A 23,033-nucleotide genomic window follows, 5' to 3' on the forward strand; every position below is an offset into this window, starting at 1 on the left:
GGGTTGATGCCCGATGCCCCACAGCTCAGCTCCCCTCTAGCAGCGCTCAGTGTCCCCAGCGTCCTGGTCAGGGAGATCTTGTGATGGAGACAATCCTGGTGTAGATAAACTGTGGTGCAGAGAGAGAGAGTGTGTGTGTACGCATGGCTCACAGAGCTCTGTATATACATTTGGGTGATGCTGGGGTTACGGGAGCAGCTACAATCCCAGCCCGGAGCAGCCCGCACGGCACGGCCATGGCCTCGCCATTTGCTGTGCAAGTCATAACAACTGATTCTCCGGGCACGCTTGCAGCAAGGAGAGCTGTAAATAGCACGGCCCCTCGGCAGGGACGCGCCGGAGACGCTCTCCAGAGCCCGGCAGTGGAAAATCTGACAGCGCTTTCCACACTTGACTGGGTTCCAGCAAAGCACCTCGGTGGCACCGATAGTGCCTGCACCCGACTGCCGCGCCATGGCTGGTGGGGCACGGGGGTGGGGGGGCCCAGGGTTTGCCAGTTGGTCCAGCAGCCACACAGCTCCCTGTGTGCAGTGAACCACCAGCCTGGGACATGGGGGAGGTGGGTGTTGCAACTGGGTCCTGCTCGTCCCCCGGTGCCAGCCCAGGAGCCACCGCCTGCTCCCTGTGCCCGCTGGCACGATAGCAGCCCCGCACCATCCCTGCGCTGCGTGTTTCAGCCACCTGCATGATGCTCTTGGGGCCCCGGGGTGCTGAGCTCCCAGGTGCAGGGACACAGGACAGCGCAGGTCATCCCCCAGGGCTTCATTAGTGACCCTGATCCCTCCCGCTGTGGACACCCCACACACTGAAACCCCCCCATTTCTGCCAGCAGCAGCCAGAGCAGAGCCCGCTGCATGCCCCCCAGCAGACAGGCAGCCCCCCAGGGGTGCAACTCCAGCCCAGAGAGGCAATTTAGCACAAACCATCACTCGCAAATAAAACTCTCTCCAGCCCAGGAGAGCTGAGCACGTTGGAAACTTCAGCTACCGTTCACTCGCGGCTGCCAGCTGCAGAAGCAGAACCTGGGGCAGACGGTCTGCGCAGACAGACACTGGGTGCCACCGGGTGTTCACAGGAATTTGGAAACCTCAACGGTGGAGCCGAGGTAGCAGGTCCAGCCAGTGGTTTTTTCAAAGCCACAGTGTCGACAGTGAGGAACTGGCAGGGAAACAGCGCGGGCAGCACCTGAGCCAGCTGCAGGCACTGCCTCAGGCAGGGTCCAGGGCTTGGGAGCAGCAACTATTGAACCCACTCCCACCCAGGAGCTGTCCCTGGGACAGGCAGGACACTGGTGGGGTTTTCACCAGCCTTTGGCAGCTCCAGCTGAGCAACCAAGGGACTTCCAGCTGACAGCACCAGGTAGTCCTGGCCCAGTGCTGAAGCACCAGCTCCCAACCACAGGTGGCCGAGTGGGAAGCAGAAGAGATGCCATTTGAGCAGACCACGTCAGCAAAGCTTGATGGAGCTCCTTTCCGTGGCTCCAAGCCACGGTGACCACCTACACCAACCTTACACGCAGACCAGATCTTCGCAATAGTGAAGCAGAGGGCTTGACGCAAGCTCTGCTGCGGTCATTTCCATAACAATGCCAAAATTGGCTAAATAAGCACTGGAAATGGTTAAGACAATGGAGTTGACCCATTTAGAGCAGTCTTGGCAGCAGAGGGTAGGAGCTGATGGCCTCTTGCTCCTGAGAAAGCCAGAGCTTCACATACTCACCCTCAACAAAGACAAGCCCGTGGCTTTGGAGAGCGGGCACAAGGGAAAACCGAGGGAACAGGCAGTTGAGGACAACTTTTTATTGAGGAAAGCTTGAGTAAAAACACTTTTATTACATAAATATTAAAAAGGACAAACTCGGGACAGCAAGAAAACCACAGAAAATATTTACATAGACAGTCAAGAAATAGTGCTATAGAAATGGCTCTATGAAAAGCAAAACACGACTAGATAAATACTCCAGTGAAGTACCTCTAAGGGGAAGATGACACTTCCCTGCTTCTGCTGAGGAACCCGAGCACTGGAAGCTCTGAGCACCCAGTGGCCCTGAGGTGACAAACAGGCCTCACCTCACAGGGGACTGCACTCATCATGCAGGCTGGCGTGCAGAAGCTGAGGGGAAGTTCTTTGTCCCCAGCAACAAACGGGGAGGAGAAGCTTCATGCTGCTGAGCAGCCGCTCTGCACAACAGCCTTTTCCAGTGCCAAGTATGGCAGCAGAGAAGCTCAGCACGGGGGAACCTGCTGCTTTCCAACGCGTGCATTGGAATAAATGACCGGCTTTCCTGCATGTTCGCACAGATCCAAAGATCCTTGGATGGCAAATGTCTGTCCTGCCTCTGTCGTCCTCTCCAAGAGCCTGTGTCACTCAGCTGGCATGGCAGAGACATCCATTTCGCTCTAACAGCACAAGGCCTTGGCAGCCACGAGCATCTCTTACCTGAAGACGACCTCTGGGCTGAACTAGCTGAACACGGGGTTTCTTGGCAGCTGGACAGAAGATAAAACTGCCAACACTGAGCACAGTGTGGAGACAAGTCTGCACAAACCTCCCTTACTTAATCTGAATTTAAAAAACCAAAGGCTAAAACTCAACATGGCAGAGGTTGAGCAACAAGGGCCTGCACAGACATAAAGGACTGCAAAAGAGAAAGAAAAACACTACCATAGAGTTCTAACTGCCTACACCTCACAGGTCTCTACGGCTGTGGAGTTAAAAGCTTATACATATTATTACTTTTTAAGATATTTAAAGAGAAAGGTATCTATGTGAGAGAGTATTTTAAAGGATTTTATATGTTCTAAAGGTCTACTTTAACATTAAAATGACCACAAAGTTTCAAAAGATTCCAGCTAGCTAAGGGGTCAGAGGGAAGCACATCAGCACTAACTGGACGCATGGCTCCAGCGTTCACGAGAAAGGAGTGGGGGGGGTATATCTGTTTAAACAAATCTAAGTTATTTAAAACCAAGAAAAATAGATCTCTATTCATTTGTAACAAACATTTTTTACCAACTTAAAATCAGTGAAAAGATTTCCCAGTCTGAGATGTTGTTCTTTGGTGAGAGCTTCTCAAGAGCTCTACTGAATGCTAGTTTGTAGATAGGTTTGGATTGGCAGTTTAAAATCTTCATAAAAATTCAAAACATATCATCTTCATCAGACGACTCCAAGTACCGGACAGGCTTTTTGACACGTTCAGGCCTGGTATGGGGCATAGCTGCTATGGGGCTGCCCGCACCAGCAGTTGAAACAGTAAAGCTATCGTTGTCTTCCCGCTTGGATTTCTAGAGGGAAAGCATAGTCAAGAAGTGAATCATGAACCTGAGCATAAACAGAGAACGCTCAATTAGCATAAAACACACCAGTGTGTCACGGATAAGGCGATTGTTTGGACTGATGAGACCAAACCCACAATCTGGGATAAGTACGTGTGCCTGACCCTCCTTTCTCACCCACCTTCCCTCCACCCAGCGATAAAGTTGGGTGTGGCAGAGGGGGTTCTACCCCTACCACGCTTTTTCTGCCAGAATAACCGATACCCCTTGGCTCTAAGGGGTGGCAGAGTACAAACCTTTGCTGCAACTGATTTGGAAGGCTTTGAGCCAAAATCTGAATCTGAATCCGAATCCAAAAAGCTTGGCTGCCTTTTGCTAACTTTCAACCCCTTGGTCTGGCCACGCTTCTTGTCACCCGCTGCTCTAGCGTCAGAATCCAAGGATCCCTCCACCGCTGTCTTCTTGGATTTAGGTGCAGCCTTTTTCTTGGCTAGAATATCCATGATGGATGGCTGGTTATCTGAAACAGAACTCTGTGTTTAAAGCCTTGTTTTGCTGCTTCCCTTCTCATTCGCAGTTTGTGAATTACTTCCAACACAAATACGGCTCTGCACTATACTGCAAGGTCAGCACACAGGTTGTCTTATTTTGAAGCATGGTTTTCTAGAAAGACTGCTTTTTACCAAGATTATGAGAAATGAGGTTGTTTATCTGCTTAGTTCCACTACATTTAGAGGATCAAATTAAAATGTACCCAAAGCAATTTACAGACTATTTCAGATTGAAAAGTCCCAAACTCTCAAGGCTGTGTGACCAATCTTATACCTTCAAAACCTTTGCACAGGAAGGGAATGAATTTACCATCTATACTAAACAGTTACTTGTGGAGTTCTTTCTTACCTATATTTTGACATTTTTTTAACAGCATCTTGAAGCATGTCTCTAAGTTAAGCTGAAATGAGCAGGCCATTTCTGAATGATAATAGGCTTTCTCAATTTAGAAGTGGAAGAAACAGCTATTTTGCTGTGAAGTAACATACTATTTTACTGGTGGGATCAAAACCAGCTAGTGATGGAATATGCAAAACAGCTTTCAAAGTTTGACAAAGATTCTGGGCAGTTAAGTTTAAAAAAAACTGAGTCAAATGCTGTAGATTTATGAGGTTGAGCTAACACTAAATAGATCGAGCTACCCCAAAGAAGCTTTTCTTCTTCCTGGGAAGCAAGCTACCAAGTAGCTTTCTTCCCAAAAAGACATGAAGTAGAACGTTGACTGCAAGACACAAATTCCACTCGGATTATTTCTGCCAAGTATTACATAGCACTGTAGGAAGCATTCACTTTTCCTGTTCCCAAACTAAAATTCACTCCCTTCAAGCATGTCTGAGATGAACTAGAACATGGTATCTTTGGAAACAGATGACTTTAAAAATGACAACAACTAGGCAACCTTTGCCACAAACCTCAGATCCTTTCTGAAATGAAAACTCAAGTTATTCAGGCCTCTGAATGGCTAGCAAAATCACTCAGATTTGTTTCCCACAGGAATAATAATTGTTAACTAAAAATGATATTACTAAACTTTGCCTTACCCTTAGTGGCTCTGGCCTTCTTAGCTGCAGCGGGTATTTTAGATACAGCCTTACTGCGAGACACAGAGACAGAAGGAGCTGCAGGAGCTTGACTCACATTTTCATTAGCAACATCCTGGACTTGAACTGAACAAAGAAAGCAGAAGGTAAGCCTGAAAAAGTCAAATTATCTACTCTGCCTATAAACATTAGAGCAGAAGGAAATAGTTTTGATCCACTTTATAAAAAGAACAACTGTTAAAACTGGTTTAATCACAATTTCAAGTCAGAAACAGACAAAAGGTCTGGTGCACTGAAACCAACTTGTACCCTAGCATCAGTTTCTTTGCAAGACCTTGTGACTAACGTCTGGCCTTTGTTAGTGTTAAGCACTGATCAGAGTGCCCAGTGCGCTCTCGTGGGGTTTTAGGAAAATCAGCAAGGTTTAGAAGGTCTTGTACTCACCAGGGATAGTGCTTTGCACTGGCTTTTTCTTTGGAGCTTTAGCTGCTCTTTCAGTGGTTCCCCTAGAATAGAAACCCCAAGTATTTTTTCAACTTATGATGCACTAAATAGGTGCATTGAACAAAAAGAGCTATTAATTTCTATATAGCATTAACACTAGAAGCACAACTAATTTCCAGTGACTATGTGGAGAAATACTCACTTTGGAGCAGCTTTGGGCTTGGAAGGAGGGTTTTCTTTTGAGTTTGTATCCGATTCGGTGTTGCCTTCACTGTCACCCTGAAATTCAGACTCCTCATCTGAGCTAGAGAGATTTGCGTCTGAGTCTGAACTGATTATGTTCTTGACTTTGGCTGATGAAACGACACAGATGTATTATTTTACACATTTGGCAATATGCAGCTCAGTTTCTTTTTCAATGTTTTAACTGCAGTTATTAAAAAAACAAAGATCTGAATAAAAACAAGCAGATATTGAGACTGCCAGTGAGAAGACTCCAAATCACAAGTGCATTCTGTGCTCACTTACCAACAACGCATTTGATTTTCCAAGACAACTGTGTAATTTTTCTAGTCACCCATTTCTGCTTTTCTTTGAAAAGCATTGTGAAAATCTGCTCAAATGGTAGAAATATTTAGTTGTTATATACAGTAAAATAAAAACTATTTCTGACCAAGATCGCAGACTCTGGGAGCTGTCTAAATAGTCTGTTCAACTTTCTCCTCCACAGACCACCCCTCTTCTGCATTTGTGTCATCACTCACCTACTGCTTGGCGAACCAATCTCTCTCTTCGAGGAGGTGCTTCAAAATCAAACTCTGAATCAGACCCTGAGTCAGACCAAGGATTTCGTTTCTTCATTTTCTTTAATGGCTTAAATGGTAGAGTGGCCTGTCTCTTAGTACCTGAAAAACATTGAGAGGCAGGATGAACCAGCAAACTTCCATGTGTACTTCAGGCTCAGCACTTCAATCTCACTTTAGAAATACATCACTAAATTCAGAGGATCCTGGCTTAAACATCGAAGAGAAATAGTAATCTATCCCACTTGACAGTTATCCACGATCACTTTCTCTCTCACCTAGTTTTTCCAAAAATACTGATCCGAGATGTTACTCATCACCTTCAGGAAGAGGTCAGATAACCAAATTTACAACCCTTCCCCTTACTTTCCATTGATGGAATAACACATAAAAGCATTTACCTTTTTCAGTATTAAGCTTCTGCACTAATCTCTGCTTAAGGCCTGAAAACTCTTTGTCTCCTGATGTGTTCTCTTCCTGATTCTCATCAAATTCATTTTTTTCACTCTGAAGGTACAAGCAGATATCAGATAGCGAGTCAGCTCACACAATTAGAAGAGGCACACAGAGTAATGTAGAAAGGAGCTGCTTATTTTAGACATATGAAAGTCAGTGATAGAAGAAATCTCAGTTTGTCAAACAAACTGCGTGTAAAATTGATTACAGCCAAGTAAATCATACTTGATCTGTCCCCAGATCAGGTGACTTAAAATGCAAAATCCAACATTAACAAAAACAGGAACTTTGTCCCCACTCCTGAGAGCGCTTTTGTGCTGCCTTTGTGTGCTGATGGTATGGCTCTAGGGTGTGTTGAGGATGCAGAATTGAACAGGGTGGGTTAAAAACAACAATGCAAGTTATGTGGAAAAACTGTTAGATGGAACCATCTGTAGGACAGGAGCAATATGTCTGGCTTACAGGTCAAAACAGGTGAGGGGATATTTTAATTTTCTATGTTGCAAATGGCTGAACGGCATAATTTCAACTAGCCCTATAAAAAGAGTTAAATCTTCTTTATCTCCTTGATATCAAGAACAATACTGTCATTAAGTGGCTAAAGGCATTACTGGAAATGCAAAGGCTGTTCAAGAGAAGTGAATTTACTAGCTGTATTTCCTGCCTGCTAGAGGATTTTTAAAATTCCCAAGACACCTAGAACAACCTTACTTGCATCTGCCTTTTCATTTCTAAGCTACCAACCCATCTCTGACATTGCGATACACGCTCTTGCCAAAAGATTTCCCTCTAAGCTGTCTCCTGATATGTTAGTGAATCTGTTCTCTGTTAGACTGAGAAACATTCATTTCCAGTGTTCCCCATGTCCTAATATTCTGTCCCTCTCCCTGAAATGCTGCTTCATCAGGAGAAGTTCAGCTAACAAAAACTTGCCTTTCTTTAGGACTGTATTGAAGAGGATGTAAAGAAAGCTTAAGCATTTGGAATGTTCCTCTTTACCTTTATTTTCCTTTTAGTTCTCTTCTCTGCCTCTGCCTTCATTTCTGCAGTTATCTGAGGAACAACCCTTATGCCATGAGGTGATGGCATTACTTCTGACAGTTGCGCCTTCTTCACTTTCGTTTTTGCTCCTTTCACCTTTAAAGGTTTACCAACATGACCTGCAATCTCATCCTGAACTTGCTTGGCTTCCACCACCTGCAGAGGTGAGCATAAAAGAATACAGCCATGAGAATACAGAAGAAAATATACTACTGAAAAAAACCACTATCACAGCCCTTGCAGTAAAGCACTCTATACTTGCTGATAGATTTCCTACCAGCAGTTTAAATGAATCTTCCCACTCTGCTACAGGTTTGCTCATTTTCAAGGAATGATTTAAGCCAGAGCTGTAGTTTGGCTACTTGGAGCATAAGAAGAGACACAGGCAGTGACCAGGCATGTTGGTGCACAGACACCTGCCCACAATTAGGGCTGTGTTCAGTGAAGTCTAGCTCCTCCCTCACCTTTTCAGTGTGGAAAAAGCCCTTTGATCTAAATCTCTTCAGACTATAACCTAGTCCTGGTTTTCTCTCAAGCCCTCCTCACTACTCAGACTGGTAATTGAACACCTTCCAATGGCCATCTTGGTGTTTTGACTTCCTGGCCCAAAGCAGTGCTAGTCCTATCCAAACCAGGAAGGTGAAGAAAGGTTTCATTCTCTTCAATGAGTGCAAGACATAGGAGTTATCATTTTTTGTTTCCTTCTTATGACAAAAAAAGTCAATGAAGAGCTGTGGATAAGACTACAAGGGAGTCAGTCATCTGTATGGAAGATTGACATACATCAAGTTCTTCAACAAAGACAGCAAGGTCTTCCTTCCACAGATCAGAGGGACTCTTGCACTTAAGGTTTTCCAGCTCCTTTTCCTAAAGGGAATCACAGTTGATAATCAGTCACATATTTTAATCCACTATCAAAAAAAAATATAACAATGCTTGTATAAGAAAAGGAAGGAACATACTTTCTTATCTCTCTGCTTACAGAGCTCATCTTTCTTCTCTTTAGTCAGATACCAGAGGGGCATGTTCAGCAGATAGTTGAAGTCTGGTCCTGTAGCTGCACCTGATTCTTTGTCACTCTCCTCCTCCTGCTCCTGCTCCTGCTCCTGCTCTTCCTGAATGTGGATTTAAAACAAACATTGTCAACAAATATATTGACATACCAGGATAGGGCTATTGATCAAATTTGGACTGCATCACAGGTACTCCATGTCCTTATTGCTGTCCTAGGCTCTTCTAGAACTATTCAGAAATGGATAAAGTTACGTTTCATAAAGCCTCAGCAAGTATCACACAAAGGAATCAATCTGAAAAAACAATTCTCCAAATCTCTTTTGCTTTACTCTGTTTGGCCTCTCTGTCTTGATAGTCCAGATTTTCTCCTCAGGCTACTTAAAACTGTCATCTTCCTCACAGCCCTTCCACAACTGTGTCCCACAGGTGGAAGGAAACCCTTAAGGAAGAGTAGAAATTGCTGTGGCAAGAGGACTTGACCCAACAGACTCAAACCTGAATGAGTAGGTCACAGTGCCTTCTGAACAACACCCTGAATTTTTGCTTGTCTCATATTTCCTGTCACAGACATACCAGACACGCAAATGCATCCTACAAATTGAAAAGTAACTTGGGCTTCTTCATACAAATTAAAAAGCTTCAGATATAGGGGCCAGTTTGGATATATTTAGAGAGGATGACTGAAGCGTTACCTTGTTTTGCGATTCCTTCCAAGCCTTCACTGGATCAGATTCATATCCTCTCTGGATAAGAACTTGAATCAACTCTTTCTTGGGTTTGTTTTCTGTAAACAGACATTTCAGGATTGTCAGTTAGTGACCATTACCAATTACTGTTAGGAAAGACAGATGAGCTTTAAAATTTTTGATCCCATGGTTCTAGCAGCTCAGCATCCTATTGGGCTCTAAAATAGCCTTTCCTCAGAGGTAGGACATGTGGAAGAGCCTGAAATAACATCTGAAATAATAATTACAGTTAGACCACTGTAAATATTTTTTTTTTTCATTTCCATATATGCATTTCCTCTGCCCTAAGTAGTTTTTGAACTTGGGAAAAAAACAGGTGTGATGGTATCAAAAAGGTTTCACGATAATAGGCGGGCAGGTGGAGGAAAAAAACCCCCGATAGCACTCAAAGGCTTTGGTATAGCTTGCACCTCATTAGACATCACCTGGGAAATTTATGCTGTAAGTACCCCAACCGGTGGAAATGCTTCAGCTGGAATTTGTTGCTTTTTAAGATATCAGAAGCAATCAACCACAAGACACAAATACAAATGAAACCAGCTCTGTCAGCCTTGGAACTACTCATTACAAAAATCCAAGAAAATGCATTTTGGGGGGAATTATTTCTCTTCCTGAGTCAAGTCAAACAGACATAGGCTGTTGGGATTATTGGGCTGCCTTCAGACACAAACCACAAAGCATCTTATGACACTTTGTCTAGCTGCATCCTCGATGAATGCAAGTGAAATACAGACTGCCTTTTAGACTGAGGTAGAAAAGTTGATTGAAAAATTTGAATGCTGGGAACAAAGATCTGTTTCTTTTTCTAGCTCATGATTCTCAGATGCTGCTAACTTCTCAGGGTATCTTCTAAATTTGAAACCCCAATCCACTGAGAACATGATTTGGAATATTTTTGCAAAGGTTCACAAAGATAACACAGAGGGACACAGGTTCTTAAGAAGTATGCCTTTAGACAGAAAACACTACCCTTTTCTAACCCCACCAATACTTAACTCTTATTTCTACTGAGTCAGAAATAGGTAGGAATTATTGCTAAACTTAAAAAAAAATTCTGCTCTCAAAATAGAGTCAAACACACAGTAAGAAAGCTGTACGAATATCCCATTTTGATTAACATGTGCATAATGCTCTATAGACCAAGGATACTCTGTGAAGTATTTTCTTCTTGTGTGTTACTGGAACAGAAAGATAAGCTCTGGTGTAGTTTGTTAAAAGCCAGTCCGGGGCTGAGGGGGTGCTGACAGAACTCAAGGAAACACCTAATTCTTCTCCCAGTTTCACAGACCGAGTAACCAAGAACAATGCATACCGATCACAATTTTGCCATCTATTTTCTCTAGGATGAAACGAGCCTGGTTGCTCAGTTTTGCAGACTCGGCACCTAGCATTCCAATAAGCCATTCTTTTCTCAGACTGTAATATCGGAGCCTGAGTTCAAAGAACTCTTTAAGAATATCCTGGGGAGAGTCGTACTTCTTGAGAAAGCCGACATGGTCAAAAAGAACCTAGATGAAAGAACACAAGCATTATGATGATAAAACTGATTTCCAAAAGCACTGAAAATTAGCTATCACACAGATGTGATAGCACAACTGAATTATTGCCAACAAATTATAAAACTGTGGCATTGTTTTAGAAATTACTTCAGTTTGCAAGCTTGGCAGCAGAGACAACTTTAGAATTTCAAAGTTCTTGAAAACACATAGTAGGGTTAAGGTTACTTGAATCTTAAAGCTATCTGTAGGATAAACATTTGCATCAAGCTTCACACATTGTCAGAATCCAGACATTCAATAGCGGTGCTGTTGTCACAACAAAGGTCTCTGTAAACTGTGTGATTTCAGATCACTTTGACTCCTTCAGGCAAAACCATACCACTGGGGCTAGTTCCCAAGCCAGTCTCTTGACCTTTTGAAGGTATATTTAGAAAGCTGATTTAAAACCAGTAACAGCAGAAAAATTGAAGTGAATAGGTTACTGGAAAAGAGTATTTTTTGTTACACACAGCAACCCCAGCTGTCCACACAGTCTTTGAGTTAAACCAAAAACTTTCTTCAGCAAAATCTATTACATACCATGGAGTTGCATGTTAAATTTGTTTGGAGTTTGAAGACCTTATGCAGCCCCACTGCTTTAGCTTCCGCTAGTTTTTCTTCAGTCATCTTCACTATAAACTTCACTGTCGTGTCTGTGTGATATTCTTTATAGTCTGTGATTAGTGGAGGTGTCTTCTCAGTCCCATTTAACATTGGCTCCAGAACTTGCTCTTTATAAGTCTGACAAAAGAATTGAAGTCAGACTCATGTTTTCCACAGAGATTAAAAGCTCCAAAACCCACTAATCACTTTTTGCTTTACAGGGCAAACTATACATTCCCAGGGCAAATTCACTGTTTATTACCTGTGTCCATGTTCTGACAGGCAGCTCAGTGATCTCAATGGTTGTAGAATCAAGGATGGACACTTCACCACTTATCACATACTGATTAGGTCCCAACTCGTCTATTGTGCCTTTGAAATTTTTGTAACTAGGAAGCTAAGCAGAAAAGGACACTGGATTCAGTTTTGTGTTGATGCTTCTGTTTTTAAGCACTTGCATGAAATGCTCCAGTATGTACTAAAACTAACGAGCAAGACATTGTTTTTAAATACATTATTTACCATTGGCAATGGCTCTTCTCCATCCATCAGACGACGGATATTATTCACAACTTCCCTGATATCAAAGTTGGGGATCTTACAGGACCAACCAGTACCAATCCCTTCTGCCCCATTTATCAGCACCATTGGAATGATAGGCATATACCATTCCGGCTCCACACGTTGATTGTCATCATATAGGAACCTCAGGATATTGTCATCCATTGGTGGGAACAGCAACCGGGCTAGTGGGCTAGAACGAAAAAGAGAATTTAAGCCCAAATTCTTGTTACAGAACAGTGACCATCATGTAAAAAGAAGCCCCCAGAAAACAAACAAAACATGTAAATCAGGTTTATTCCTATCAGCCAGCCTTAGCCATACAGCCTGGGTGCCTATGTTAGGAAACTAGGCTTCTAGAGTACACTCAAAACAGACATGCATCTTCAACGATCTCACTGATCTCTACAGGTTCCACTGACTATATGGGACCCTAAAATCGTACTTTTACCTATGTAAATTAGATGTTTAATGTCTGGGAAGGCCTCAGTTCTCTGTATACCTTGCTTTAGTACAATCATACATGTGCTCAAGTAACAGATTTGATCAAATTCAACCTGAATGACCATTGGGCCATAGAGACCGCAGCACTGTACACTTTCAGATACTAGAACTTCATTCTCCCAAATCAAGTTCATTTTTTATTATCCTACCCAAATTTCTCCCTTTGTTTTTGTTCCCATTTCCATATTCTCAGCTATACCTTTCTGTTCTCTGGGATGATAACCAAGTTTACATATCTGAATCTAGGATCCAAATCTCACTTCAATTGTTGCTATTCTGAGTATGCAAGTAGTCCAAAGTTTTAAAGGGACGAAGTAAATTCATTTTTCATTTCAGAGGCTGTCAAATTGAGTCCTGTAGCATGCTAAGAACATTTAAGACAACATGAAATCTTTAATGCTGACCTGAGCATTGTAAAGATGTATCGAGGGCTGGCAGAGTCTTTCCCACCGTGCAGCCTTGTGCCAAACTGGCCAATAGGCTGTAGCAAGTTGAGGTTGTTACTGCCCACAAAGTTCTGAGCTAAGTTAATAATAGTCATCATCAGCGATGCCTGCAATAGAGGAAGGTTTAAAGCTAAAAATGCAGAATTCTTCACTGAATGAACAAAGTTAAAGGCAAAATTTTCACCAAGAACAGAATTGATACAGAGGATAAACTCAACTAATAAAATGCTGGAGGAAAACTCTCACTGAAAGCGCTCCCCAAGACCCTCTAGTCTGGATGACTAGATATATTCCAGTCACCCACCATACATTGCTATGTACCTGTTCTTGAAACCTCCAATGAAAGATTCTATCAGTCTCCCAAGAGAAGCTTGTTAGCAAGCACAAGAAGTGCTAAACTTCTCCTATTAACATCTGCCTAAATCTATCACAAATAAAGCAGGTTTTTCCCTGTTCTACATTTTGAATGAAATATACTCCCATAAAGTCTAGGTAGGACAGGCAGACTGACCATGAAATTAATATTGAAGTATTAACAGCAGATATACAGCCACTTTGCTTTAGCTTTTATACTCAAACACCTAATCCTGCTTTAGAGACATTTTAACTGCCAAGTCAACAGACGGGCTTTTTTGCCTTTCATTTAAAAAGCATTTTGCACAACTAGGCCAGGTTCTTACTTCACCATGATGGTATGAAGACATCTCAGCTACAGAACCAGCCAGCTGAGCAACCTTCACCTCCCGCTTATCATTTCGTTTGAAACATGTGAAAAGAACTTTTCTTTGACCTGGCTTCAAACCTGTATAAAAAAGAAAAGACCTTGTGATTAGAACACACAATGTGTTTCAGTTAGCTTCTGCTCTGTAGAGACTGAGAACTACTTACACACCTAAAGATTCTGCATCAGGAGAGTAAGGTACTTGCAATAATATACTACAAAATGGACAAGACATTTAAACCAAAGATTAAAAAACTAGGGGCAGCAGAAAATGGACTTCAGAACGCTGACCCTGAAAACTCAGCAGGTTCCCTGATTCTGATGACATGACATACACACACCCATTTAGTAAGTTCTGGGGAATGCACTATGCAGAATCACTATCTTGAAATAACTTACCATCAACCAGTGACGGGATTGATCTTTCATTATCTGAGTTTGAGAACAGCACTAACTCCTTGTTGATGAAGTCATTGTATGTCAGGTTACTAGTATTTTTCCCATATAGGTATTCCTAAGAAAAACAGGTGCAAAATTGTCTTGATTTTAACAAGTCTAATCTGTTTTTTAGCTCATACTTGGCTAGTTTCACTAAAACGGAAGCTCCTTGTAAGACTAGCTAAACACAGCTCAAGGGCTGACATTCTTAGCATGGCAAAGTGAAATATTGCTTCCCATGAGGCAGGCCCATTTTTTGAGAAATAAAGTCTTCATACAATCCTGCTCGAGTTACCATTTCCCTATTGATAAAGTAATTCAAAAGGTAAGAGTTAAAAACGAAATTAACTGTTGGACAATTGACAATGAGGCCATGCTGACAAGATGAGAGAAGCTGCTGCTCTGCAAAATCTTGCAACATTTTAACTGTGACTGACTCACTGACTAGAAGCTGTGAGCAGCCCTAGCATACCAGAATGAAGCTGAGAACAGCCCCAGGGAGAGACAGGAAAGCAGTTTCCTTATATACGTAAACCTTTTACCTCTGGCAGACCATGCAGCTTCCGTTGTCTTCTGTCCTCCATGAAATTAGTCAGCCACTCCTTTCGCTCTTCTATCTTCTTCTTGCTAAAGGCCTGTATATTACAAAATGAAAAGTAACTCAATTCTAGGACATTCTGTGGTGTGCCCTATTGGACCACTTGAGAAAAAGAAAGCATACAGGAAGAGTTTACCCAGGAGAATAATGTGCTAAACAGGCTGACTTAATTGCCCAAGAAGCACAATAAAAAGTTCTTGTAGCTAAACATATTTAAGAGCATAATTTCCACCAGTCTTTAGGAGACATGGTAGTTGGGTTTAAATGTATAGATTTTTAACAATAAGAGAAAACTAAAGCAGATTTGGGGGAAAATTAATATTTTGGGGAAAAACTTGGGGTTTTGGCATTGCCTAATAGCTCAGAATACTTAAGAGTCAATGACTACTGCAGGTGAAGGAGTTCACAGAAGTGAGGACTGTTTTAATCCACTGGTGAAGCGTTTTACAAGAAGAAAATCTGGGGGAGAAAGGGAAGGCTTGACTTGGAAAAAAATTGCAGCAGAATGTGCAGAAAAAGGTTAAAAGAATATTTACTATTGTGTCTGAAAATGCCAATTGGTTTGTAGTGATTAATTTGTTCTGAGCTATATTTAAAAACCATCATTAAAAGGGTACTCTTGGCCTGAGGTCTGTGGACAGATGTGCTTCTACTGGTTAGATTAAAGCCGTAGCCTTGGTAACAAAGAGATTGTCTCAAGCCCAAAGGCCTCTAAGAGCATTTTAAGAGAAAATACACAGCAATCTAAACAGTGGAATACCAAAGGTAGTAAGTCAGCAATTAAATCAAGTGTTAGTTACCAGGGTGATCGCAGCATCATCTTCAGGACCAGAGTATTTAAAACCAATTCGATGTTTAGCCATATCTGCAAAGTATTCTTTAGCCTCCTTCGATGTGCTGGTACCCAAACCTGCAGAGACAGTACTAGTTAATCCTAATAACTTCTTGCTTAAATTAAGTTGCAGTTCAAAAATATTTTGCTATGCCTAGTTTCTGTGACACATCATATAAACGTACAGCGGGAAGATGACTTACTGAAAACTTAGGTTACTTTAAAAATCACAAGAATTACAGATAAGTGAGCAGCTGCATGTTGTACTTTTGGATTTTGTCTTTAACTCCTGTAGATATCTGAAATGATTAACTGCAAATTGGAAATGATTCCTCATCATCCATTGTTCTACAGTTGGCAACTTTCTTGCTGTTATTAAGCAATTCTGGAGTAAGTACTTAGAGCTTACAATGCTAACAGTACACAAGGACTGTAGGGAAAATAGCACATAAAACTGAGCATAATTGCCTAAGAGGGCTGAAAGAATGGTTACCTACAATATTGTAGTTCCACTTTGAGCGATTTTATTGAGATTTTATCCAGTTAGAGGTTATTGTTTCCGGACTTCTATATTTTATTTTATGTTGCATGTATTTGTAACAAGAATATCTTAGGAGGGGAGAGACACCTGGTCCAAACCCTTTCTGCAAAAGCAGGGCTAACTGAATTTAATCATGAATGCTCTTACTTGGATCATTTAATTTCACCATACTAAGTCTTCTACAAACCTTTATAGTACTTGATTTTCCATGAATTGTAGTTCTGTGTACTGTTTTTCCATTCTTCAAATTCAGGAATGCTGTAGAATGCAATTTCTTCTTTGTTTTTAGAGGCCTACAATGAACAAATATTTTAACTGTGAAATGAAAGACAGATTTGGACCAACGGATCCTTACTCATTCACCTTACCATCTACCCAACCCTTACCTTTATGATGGGAGTAATAAATTCCTCCAAAAAGTTGTGTCTTAGAAGAGATGGCCAGTTATGATGGATGAAGTTAATCAGCAAACCTTTGATATGTGATCCATCCTGATCCTGATTTAAAAAGAAAAAAAAAAAAAAGAAAAAAGAGACATATTTCATCAGGGGCATGATGGAATTGACAATTGTTAGCTTAATAGCAAATGATTCTATAATTCCAGCTGACCCTATTAACTTTCACTTCTAAAAAGGTGACCATGCATTGTTTAACTACTGAAAATTAAGAGAAATGGAAAAGACACATTCTTGGTGAAAAAAGGTATCAAGGACTGGTCAAGGACCTTGAATCAGCAGACTGGAAAGACAGTATTTAGCTTTTTGGTGATGCCACTCCCCCCTCTACTCTATCTGTTTTGTTTTGTGGCTGAAAAGACACTATGACCCACTAAAATGTGGAATGATAAAAAGAAACAAAGAGAGAGAATTAGGTACAACAATGGCAGTGGGAGAAAGGTAGTATATTCTTTTTTCCTCTGTATTCAAGTGTTTATTTTCCTCTCTCAGTTTTCAATTTTAGTGAACCTAACCTGATCTGTCATAATCATAATCTTTCCATAGCGAAGACTCTTTAAAGATTCTTCATCTTCATAGTTCTTTTTATATTGTAAACCCACAATCTTGATGATGTTGTTGATTTCAGCATTTTCCATAATCTGGAAAAGATCACACAGAATAAAAACTTGTCTTTCAGACTTAAAATGTACTTCAAAAAAGTCTAAAATTATCCATAAGTATACTGTTGACTGAGCTTTGTCTTGTCAATGTTTTTTTGCTGTTTAGAAACTTACGATTTCTAAACAGAAGCCTAAATTATTCTAGATCATTCCAAACATTTTCTAGTCCACAGGACAAACACTATCCCTTCAGGCAAAACATCGAACAGGACTTAATCAATATTCCCACTTAACCAGCAAGGCAGGCTGAAGGTGAGACTAGACTCAGGCGTTTAATACATTACTCCTATGAGTTAGTGTTCCAGGGGTTCAGCTGTACCGACTCAGTTAAAATACATTGCATTACACAAAGCATACTGCACCTTCTAACATGTGAGTTATAATGATTTTCCAACTAACCTGCTTATGAGAAGCTTCTCTGACGTTGAGTATTTTCCCACGAAGGGGAAATACTCCGTATTTGTCTCTACCAACCACTCCTAGACCAGAGACAGCCAGTGTTTTGGCTGAGTCTCCCTCAGTCAGGATAAGTGTACAATCTAAAGAATTCTTGCTGCCTTTAAAAAAAATATAAAATAATCAAGTCAATTTTCTAATTAAAAAGTGAAATCAAAGCCTGCATACTTACAAATAATAATAAATATCTTCTAACACATACAGGTTTTGTTGCACTGCACATAGTAAACGGGGATAAACATAGTAAATGGGACTGTAAAATGGGGAAAAAAACTATAATCACAGGTTTCCTCATTTTTCCTTAGGAGACAATTCTTTCGTTTGTCTAACAAACAAGTTTTAACTGTTTTTGAATGAATTGGTTACAAAGGATGTATAACACTTACCAGCATCATTGGCATCATCCAGCTTAGGAACACCCTTAATCTTAGTGTGTTTCACAGCCGAACATTTCTTATTCAGCTGGCTCTGAGCTTTAAATTTTACCCAGTTTAGGATACTTTCAACAATGCCACAGGCAACTGCCTGCAATACAAAAAATAACCCCAAACAATTGTGGGAAAAGCCTTAACAATGACAGAATTTTAAGTTACATATTTTTTCTTTAGTTCATGACATTACTTCAAAAGTATTTGCCACATTAAACATAAGATGCAGTTTTACGGACATCTTGATTATCCATGTATATCAGTACTTACACCCTTAATAAATTTTTCACTCAGTTTACATGTTGAGCCAAAGTTCTTTGCCTGCAGAGTCATGTTCTCCTTAGTCTGAGAGTCAAATGTTGGGTTTTCAATTAAGGCATTCACAAAAATCCACATGTGGTTCTTCACCTATAGTTAAATACAACATGCACCACACATTATACAGGCTCACCTCAGTAACAGCAGTGCATTCTGACATTTGCCTGTCAGAATTACACAGTGAGGAAAAACTCAGTGATCGCTGTATGTTTTTGAATTTTCCTAGATGTCTTGAAAGAATTTAGGACAGCTAATGAACATTCATGAACAATGTTACATGATTTGGGACATCAAGGAATCAGCAGCTCTCAGCCTAAATAGGTATTATGTAAGAGATACTGAGTTTTAGTGCACCTACACTGACTTAGAGTGTTCTGATCACAAAACACAGCAGCCAAACTAAGAGAAGATTGTTAGTTGGCTTCAACTGGACAGTATGAGACTTCTATAATTAGCAATTTTATATATATTGTCTGTACAATGGAAATACGTATTAATTAATGTACTACTGCATTAAGCTGTAGTTACAGTTTGCAATAATGCTAGAGTTGTGTTTCTCACCGGGGAAATTCTGACATTGTACCTGAAAAGGCTTCACTCCAACTCCATTTTTGTTCTTCTTTTTCACAACGTCAATGATTTTAGTCACAAGCTGGTCAGCTATATAATCAACGTGCCTGCCACCCTAAGGGAAAATAGGGCCAAAGACCTGGTGGTGATTCCATTAAAAAAAAAAAGTATGCTTATCTATTTAAAACTTTAAGCATAGTCTTTGCAACATTAAGCAACTAAGTATTTTTCACTAACATGTATACATTTGAAAATAGCTAAGAATATTGATGATGAAGAATATGGCATTAGCTTGCCTAAATAAACTAAAGAAGAGTTACCTTTGTAGTGGCAATGCTGTTGACAAAGCTAACTTGCTGGAAGCCTTTTTCACTTAAAGTCAAACACACTTCCCACCGAGAATTTACTTCCTCATGGATAACCTTAAGCGCATTACCAGTTTCATCTACTTTGTCCTTCAGATAGAGGTCCACATAACTGCGGAATCCTTTCACCTGCATACAGATGAAAGCAGATGACTCGTTTATAACAGCTCCTATAAATACTTAATTCATATCCTCCTGAAAAGTGGGCAGAGAATTCACTCATGCAAATTTTTCCTTTGCTATGTATAATGACATAAATTGCTTCAACAAAATCTCACTGTTTAAATGGCATGAGAAATACATATATCACTGTTTCTTTTAAATGGTCACTTACAGGCAGCCTTTGTCCATTTAGGAAAACTTTGACATCCTTCGTGGATCCAGCAATATCATATGCTCTTCGAGACATTAGTGCTACAATGTCTTTATCAAGAATTGTCATTTTGAATTTTGACAGATCAGGTTGGAAAGTGACACATGTGTAATCTTCTCCATCAAAATATTTCAGTTTCATTTCACCAGCCTTTCCCATGTTGTCTGTCCAGGTCTGAGAAAAGGAGGTTTTGTGAGCTGCAAGTCTAACACACATGAGCAACTAACTTAGTTTTTAAAAGCAGTAAGCTGATTTACGAGTTTTAAATAATTTCAAATTAAAAAAAAATGCTGGTTAAAAACTAGATTCTGATTATGTCTGCTCATTTCATTATTCATTGGAATTACATTTTGTGGTACAGTAACTGTGGGCCAAATTTATCCTAATCACAGTGCACTGATCGCAAGTTATGCCTAGATTTTTGGAACAAAAACTTAGGGTCTTATTTGAAAATCTTGTGTGTAATCTTACAAAAATAAGACGTGTTCATACCTGCTTGAATAACTTTTTGTATTCACGACATGCAGTTTCCACAGTAAATTTTGTGCTAAATATGTTGCACAGTTTGGCTCCATAACCATTTCGCCCACCTGGAATTAGAAGGAAAGCAGACTTGTGTTATTACCTTTGTTCAAAACCATCTAAAACAATTCCCAACTAACAGGAATTCAGCCACTTCAGCACAATCAAAGTACAACTGTCAATAAGCACCAATATCCTACAAACTCTGTACGTGACTATAAACCCATATTTAATTGGGATTAGCGTTCAAAGAGAATTTTTTCCTGTTCTCATGTTTGTACCATTATTATGATAAAATAGAGCATGGAGACTTCTCTCTGACGGACTTAGAACGCACTTTTATGTTGCACCAAGGACCGTCTCCCCCCCTCCCTTTAGATCAGTTCACACATTTAAACCAATCAGGCTGCTCAAAAATACTAGTGCATATTTGAGTCTTCCCTACCTGTGACTTTCTTCTCATTATCATCATAGTTGCTGGATGTTAGTAGCTGTCCAAAGATAAGAGCAGGCACATAGACCTTTTCCACTTTGTGTTCAACAACTGGAATACCTTTCCCATTGTTCCATACACTGATTGTGTTATTCTCTCTAGGGGAAAAAAACCCACCCATGTGTTTTTAAGGCTGCAAATGATGGAGCTATGAAACAAGTAGTATACAAAAGCTCTGGGGAGAGGCCACCATTTCATCAAGGGCAAATCCTGTTCAGCAAGCGCAGAAACAGCCAGCAGAGGGAGGACAAGTCAACAAAAAACTTCTTAGATCTGCAGATACCGTCTATAAAATGGATCACCAGTCGTAAAAATCCTCTGTCTATGCTCAATGACAGAACAAAAAGATTGAGAGGAAGAAAAGAGGCAAATGGCCACAACAGAAAACAACAACAAAAAAGCAGTCATTTCGCAAGTCACCACTCTGTAAGAGACCAAGGGACTAAACAAAGAAAAAGGCTTTCACAAGTAGTGAATTACATTTGATCTAACTTGGATCGGCCACCTCACAGAGCCCTCCAGTACTACACCAGCTTAGCAGAACAGCATCTGAGTGAGAAAATCTAATGCACTTGAGTTGGGAAGGCAATGAACAAAGATGAAATAAAACTTACACATCAATTGTAACTTTAATGCACGACATGCTTTTATCCCTCTGCTTGTTGTCTGCAGCATTGACTAGAATGGAAAAATTATTGTTATTGTATTACATTCCCAGTCAAGACAAAACTATTAACTATAAAGTGTCTCCAGTAGAATGAATGCAAAAATTCAATACAATGTGACTAATAATCATCTTGGTATGCAAATATTTTGCAAGTTACAAAGAGGAGTACCACAAGTTAACATAAAAGGGACAATTTGGGGCTGAATTAAATTGATTTTGTAATAGCGTGCACTATCATCCCATGAGTGGCTTACTATTAAGTAGCACTAATGGAAGGACATTAGTATCCAATATTTTGAAGCACAATCAGCAAACACTGTACTCTGTGAACATAATCCATCAGATTACATAATGGACATTACTTGGTCAACAATGCAACCAGATAGAAGTACACTTGATAAGTTCTTATATTTAGTTCCAGTTTCTTAGACTTTCATCACCCATTAATAACTCATCAACCATTGACTCAACAGACAGGTCACCTTACCTAGAATCTCATCAAAGATTTTGTATAAGCCAGGCACAAAGGTCACATCTCTGCAGTTAAGGCCCACGTCCTCATCAAAAACCCACATTTGCTGAAAAGAAGGCAAGAAATACGTAAGCCCACAGGTACACCTCCTCTTTTGTACCATCAGTTTGTAAGGCAGAGAGGTTTTGTGCTTTATAAACGGATGTTAACGACTTCTCGCCTGCACTGAGGAGTTCAGGCGGCTTAGCCCCACGACCCTCCCTTGGCCCGGCCCCCCCCGTACCTGGGTGACCAGCTCCACGGAGCCGATGTAGGTGTCGGGCCGGAGCAGGATGTGCTCCAGCTGCGTCTTCTTTTGGTAGATGTGCTCCACCGAGAGCTGCTTCTTGGTGCCATCGCCCTTGAGCACCCGGAGGTTCTCGTTCGTGGGCTGCTCGGGGGTGGGGGGGGAAGACAACGGCAGTGAGGGGCAGCGGGATCCGGGAGGTGAATTGGGGGGGCCCGAAGGGGATCAAGTCGGGGGGGGGGGGGGAGGAGTTGTGGTGGGCCTGGGCGGCAGGGGACCCCGACACGGTACCCAGGGAGAGGATCCGGGGTGTGGATGGGGGAAATCTCAGAGGAACGGGAGATCTGAGGAGGCCGGAGGGGAGGGGGCTGAGGGAAGAGGCCGCGGGAGGAGCCCGGGGAGACCCTGAGGAAAGCCGGGGACGCCGAGGGGACGGGGCGGCGGGGGAACCCGAAGGCCTGCGGGGACAGGGGACCGCGGTGTGTGGGGCGGGAGAGGGTAGCGGGGCGCCACACGCACTCGGAGGGGCGACGAAGAGTGGTGGAACTCCATGGCGGCGGCAGACGCTGCTGAGCGGAGGCGATGGCGGCCTCAACGACCCGGCGCCTTTCAAAACTCCCCTCAGCCCGCCGAAACCCTCCGCCAATCGCCGCCCGCGGGCCCCCAGAGCGCCTCCAATCGCAGCGGGAGGGCGGGGACACGGGTGGCGCTCCTCCCCTCCCTCTCGCCAGTCAGAAGGCGCTCCCGGAGCATTCAAACCAGCCACTCAGAAGGAAAAGCCGCGAGACGGGCAGCAAAATCGGCCAATAG

General features: G+C 41.7%; 1 protein-coding gene across 1 annotated transcript; it reads right to left on the bottom strand.

Moving 5' to 3' along the window:
* Positions 1-1,817: 1,817 nt before the first annotated feature.
* Positions 1,818-22,804, bottom strand: TOP2A (DNA topoisomerase II alpha). Its single transcript, XM_049801417.1, has 35 exons — positions 22,743-22,804; positions 22,221-22,367; positions 21,953-22,043; positions 21,413-21,476; positions 20,751-20,896; positions 20,276-20,373; positions 19,745-19,957; positions 19,366-19,539; positions 19,059-19,160; positions 18,428-18,565; positions 18,116-18,254; positions 17,673-17,830; positions 17,127-17,252; positions 16,543-16,653; positions 16,344-16,449; positions 15,584-15,693; positions 14,728-14,820; positions 14,147-14,261; positions 13,707-13,828; positions 12,985-13,133; positions 12,038-12,269; positions 11,778-11,912; positions 11,453-11,653; positions 10,687-10,882; positions 9,321-9,412; positions 8,577-8,729; positions 8,398-8,481; positions 7,573-7,770; positions 6,519-6,624; positions 6,079-6,219; positions 5,517-5,667; positions 5,315-5,376; positions 4,871-4,996; positions 3,575-3,798; positions 1,818-3,287 (listed from the first exon to the last, which is right to left on the bottom strand). The coding sequence occupies exons 1-35, from the start codon at positions 22,773-22,775 to the stop codon at positions 3,141-3,143; spliced, it is 4,683 nt and encodes a 1,560-aa protein (XP_049657374.1). The 5' UTR covers positions 22,776-22,804; the 3' UTR covers positions 1,818-3,140.
* Positions 22,805-23,033: the final 229 nt, after the last annotated feature.

Source organism: Accipiter gentilis, chromosome 5, assembly GCF_929443795.1.
Source record: "Accipiter gentilis chromosome 5, bAccGen1.1, whole genome shotgun sequence".
NCBI lineage: Eukaryota > Metazoa > Chordata > Aves > Accipitriformes > Accipitridae > Astur > Astur gentilis.